This window comes from Alosa pseudoharengus, unplaced genomic scaffold (assembly GCF_046254945.1).
Source record: "Alosa pseudoharengus isolate Yale_2024_CS ecotype anadromous, Long Island Sound unplaced genomic scaffold, YU_APseudo_1.1 YU_APseudo_1.1_scf_11, whole genome shotgun sequence".
Taxonomy (NCBI): domain Eukaryota; kingdom Metazoa; phylum Chordata; class Actinopteri; order Clupeiformes; family Clupeidae; genus Alosa; species Alosa pseudoharengus.
Genome location: NW_027468576.1, coordinates 35,779,489 through 35,784,488, shown reverse-complemented (window position 1 = coordinate 35,784,488; position 5,000 = coordinate 35,779,489). Strand labels below are relative to the sequence as shown.

The 5,000-nt window shown below is 40.7% G+C and overlaps 1 protein-coding gene across 1 annotated transcript in view; it reads left to right on the top strand.

Annotated features, from left to right (window-relative positions):
• Positions 1-5,000, top strand: part of dlg1a (discs large MAGUK scaffold protein 1a) — a 56,678-nt gene that overhangs the window by 34,531 nt on the left and 17,147 nt on the right. The window contains exon 9 of the mRNA XM_076279074.1: positions 1,021-1,135. Within this exon, the coding sequence (XP_076135189.1) occupies positions 1,021-1,135 (115 nt within the window). The remainder of the gene's footprint in view (positions 1-1,020; positions 1,136-5,000) is intronic.

Below are 5,000 nucleotides of genomic sequence, written 5' to 3'. Positions count from 1 at the left end.
TGTGATATTCAGTAGAACAGCTCAGTCTCTCACGTGTGATATTCAGTAGAACAGCTCAGTCTCTCACGTGTGATATTCAGTAGAACAGCACAGTCTCCTGTTTCACGTGTGATATTCAGTAGAACAGCACAGTCTCTCACGTGTGATATTCAGTAGAATAGCACAGTCTCCGGACTCTCGTGTGATATTCAGTAGAACAGCTCAGTCTCCGGACTCTCGTGTGTGATGTTGATCAATAGGAAAGATGCCCTTAACTCATTGAGTGCCAAAAACTTAATATTAAGTTTTTAGCTTTTTTTTAATTACGAAACTAGACACTCTAACACACCTTATATGTGATTTTGGGAACTCTGTGATGAATGGAAATTAAATATATGACGATCGGTAACTCATGAAAACGCAAGATCTGGACATTTTATCTGGACGTTTGATTTTAACTCGGCTTTTGATGGTTGCCGCTTTGTTTCGAATCAGTCACTGATTAGCCTATCAGTGACATGCACGCCAGGTCAAAATCAGGTCATTTATTTTCGTGGGTTTATCACTAGGTGGCAGGTCTCGTTAGATCTCTTCCCAGAAACTTTGCAGGCAACACTTCTCAGGTGCTGAAGGGAGAAATGAAAAAGTCGAAGAAAAAGATATTGCAGCTTGGTTGATTAGCTTGGGATTTCTCAGGAACAGAGGTGTGTAGAAATACACGGTTTGCACCCACTGAGAGCTTAAAGTCTCACCTTTCAAACGAGCCATTGTATGTGTTCATAGCTATAACACAGAATATGCTGTAGCTGTACAAAAATCATCAACAATGGTCTAGATTGCTGACACTCTAGGACAAAGCTTCCGAAAACAGCTTGGCATTCAATGAGTTAAGATGTCCTCTTGCCCGTCTGCAGGTTGGACATGCTAACGAGCTAACACGCTAACATGCTAATGGATGTAGTGGAGCTCAATAAAGAAGCTCAATAAAGAAATGTAAATGCTAACACGCTAACATGCTAATGGATTTTGCCTGTGCTGCAGCATATTCCCCCCACGGGGACAGCTATATTAGCCCCCCTGGACACCTGACGCCCCCCACACCTGGACACTACTCCCCCCTCCCCACGGGCATGTTGGGAGAGGAGGACATCCCAAGGTGAGAAGTCTCCCATTGCTAAAGCATGACATAGAAATGATGGGCCCGCAAACTTGTCTGTTACCAGTGTGTGTTTGCACAGTGTGTGTTTAACCAGTGTGTTTAACCAGTGTGAGTGTTTTAGTTGTGTGTGTTTTAATGATGCATGTTTTTTTTATGTTTATTTTAACATTTTTGGGGTATTTTAGCACTTGATGGGAATGAATGAATGAATGAATGAATAAATGAAAAGTGAGTTAATCCATCAGTCATTTTTACAGAAAAAGCCGTGACGATATATTTTCAGCGAGCATGTTTACTGTAATAAATAGTGTGTGTATTAAAGTGTGCATTTTTAGTAGGGACTGTTTTGTTTTAGGGGTGTGTGTGTAATTAACCTATTTGTATGTGTCACTGAGTAGTGTGTGTGTGTGATGTGAAAGTTTTAGTGGGTATTAAACATATGTATGTTTATCGGTCTCTGCGTTTGAAGTGTGCCTGTTTAAGCAGTGTGTGTCTCGGGAGACAGAGGCATCCATGGGTGTAGTGCCATCTACTGGATAAAACCACAAATTACACCCTCACAGATAAGCAGAGTATGACACTTCAAGTGTTGAGTTAATCACACCCACCATGACATCAGCACACCTGTAGGGGAGTTAATTCAACTTGCCACAGCATCAGCGCACCTGTAGGGAGTTAATAACACCTGCCATGGCATCAGCACCGCTGTAGGAGAGTTGTTAATTCGCCTTATTCACGCGGTGGCTATTGTGTAAACAAAAACGAGGCTACCGGGTACACTGACTATATCATTAATATTTATAGTTAAAAATGTATAATTAATTTGTGCAGTGTGGTGCTTAAGATTATACAGTGCACTGCACTGTATTGTATTGTTGAGTTGGTCTTGTATTATTGATTTAGAGGCACAGTACCATATTATTGAGTTGGATGCACAGTGTTGAATTATTGAATTGGATGCACAGGGCTGTATTATTGAGTTGGATTCATGAATCTGTATTATTGAGTTGGATTCATGATGCTGTGTTATTGCGCTGGATGCATGATGCTGTATTATTGAGTTGGATACACAGGGCTGCATTGTTGAGTTGGGGGCACAGAGCTGTATTATTGAGTTGGATGATACTGTATTATTGCGTTGGATGCATGATGCTGTATTATTGAGTTAGATTCATGATGCTGTATTATTGAGTTGGGGGCACAGAGCTGTATTATTGAGTTGGATTCAGAATGCTGTATTATTGAGTTGGATTCATGATGCTGTATTATTGAGTTGGATTCATGAAGCTGTATTATTGAGTTGGATTCACAGGGCTGTATTATTGAGTTGGATTCAGGATGCTGTATTATTGAGTTGGATTCACAGGGCTGTATTATTGAGTTGGATTCACAGGGCTGTATTATTGAGTTGGATTCACAGGGCTGTATTATTGAGTTGGATTCACAGGGCTGTATTATTGAGTTGGATTCACAGGGCTGTATTATTGAGTTGGATTCACAGGGCTGTATTATTGAGTTGGATTCAGGATGCTGTATTGTTGAGTTGGATTCACACGGCTGTATTATTGAGTTGGATTCACAGGGCTGTATTATTGAGTTGGATTCAGGATGCTGTATTATTGAGTTGGATTCACAGGGCTGTATTATTGAGTTGGATTCACAGGGCTGTATTATTGAGTTGGATACACAGGGCTGTATTATTGAGTTGGATTCACAGGGCTGTATTATTGAGTTGGATTCACAGGGCTGTATTATTGAGTTGGATTCACAGGGCTGTATTATTGAGTTGGATTCACAGGGCTGTATTATTGAGTTGGATTCACAGGGCTGTATTATTGAGTTGGATTCACAGGGCTGTATTATTGAGTTGGATTCACAGGGCTGTATTATTGAGTTGGATTCACAGGGCTGTATTATTGAGTTGGATTCACAGGGCTGTATTATTGAGTTGGGGGCACAGGGCTGTATTATTGAGTTGGATTCACAGGGCTGTATTATTGAGTTGGATTCACAGGGCTGTATTATTGAGTTGAATTCACAGGGCTGTATTATTGAGTTGGATTCACAGGGCTGTATTATTGAGTTGGGGGCACAGGGCTGTATTGTTGAGTTGGATTCACAGGGCTGTATTGTTGAGTTGGATTCACAGGGCTGTATTATTGAGTTGGATTCACAGGGCTGTATTATTGAGTTGGGGGCACAGGGCTGTATTATTGAGTTGGGGGCACAGGGCTGTATTATTGAGTTGGGGGCACAGGGCTGTATTATTGAGTTGGGGGCACAGGGCTGTATTATTGAGTTGGGGGCACAGGGCTGTATTATTGAGTTGGATTCACAGGGCTGTATTATTGAGTTGGATTCACAGGGCTGTATTATTGAGTTGGATTCACAGGGCTGTATTATTGAGTTGGATTCACAGGGCTGTATTATTGAGTTGGATTCACAGGGCTGTGGTTCGGGTATTTTAGCACTTGATGGGAATGAATGAATGAATGAATGAATAAATGAAAAGTGAGTTAATCCATCAGTCATTTTTACAGAAAAAGCCGTGACGATATATTTTCAGCGAGCATGTTTACTGTAATAAATAGTGTGTGTATTAAAGTGTGCATTTTTAGTAGGGACTGTTTTGTTTTAGGGGTGTGTGTGTAATTAACCTATTTGTATGTGTCACTGAGTAGTGTGTGTGTGTGATGTGAAAGTTTTAGTGGGTATTAAACATATGTATGTTTATCGGTCTCTGCGTTTGAAGTGTGCCTGTTTAAGCAGTGTGTGTCTCGGGAGACAGAGGCATCCATGGGTGTAGTGCCATCTACTGGATAAAACCACAAATTACACCCTCACAGATAAGCAGAGTATGACACTTCAAGTGTTGAGTTAATCACACCCACCATGACATCAGCACACCTGTAGGGGAGTTAATTCAACTTGCCACAGCATCAGCGCACCTGTAGGGAGTTAATAACACCTGCCATGGCATCAGCACCGCTGTAGGAGAGTTGTTAATTCGCCTTATTCACGCGGTGGCTATTGTGTAAACAAAAACGAGGCTACCGGGTACACTGACTATATCATTAATATTTATAGTTAAAAATGTATAATTAATTTGTGCAGTGTGGTGCTTAAGATTATACAGTGCACTGCACTGTATTGTATTGTTGAGTTGGTCTTGTATTATTGATTTAGAGGCACAGTACCATATTATTGAGTTGGATGCACAGTGTTGAATTATTGAATTGGATGCACAGGGCTGTATTATTGAGTTGGATTCATGAATCTGTATTATTGAGTTGGATTCATGATGCTGTGTTATTGCGCTGGATGCATGATGCTGTATTATTGAGTTGGATACACAGGGCTGCATTGTTGAGTTGGGGGCACAGAGCTGTATTATTGAGTTGGATGATACTGTATTATTGCGTTGGATGCATGATGCTGTATTATTGAGTTAGATTCATGATGCTGTATTATTGAGTTGGGGGCACAGAGCTGTATTATTGAGTTGGATTCAGAATGCTGTATTATTGAGTTGGATTCATGATGCTGTATTATTGAGTTGGATTCATGAAGCTGTATTATTGAGTTGGATTCACAGGGCTGTATTATTGAGTTGGATTCAGGATGCTGTATTATTGAGTTGGATTCACAGGGCTGTATTATTGAGTTGGATTCACAGGGCTGTATTATTGAGTTGGATTCACAGGGCTGTATTATTGAGTTGGATTCACAGGGCTGTATTATTGAGTTGGATTCAGGATGCTGTATTGTTGAGTTGGATTCACACGGCTGTATTATTGAGTTGGATTCACAGGGCTGTATTATTGAGTTGGATTCAGGATGCTGTATTATTGAGTTGGATTCA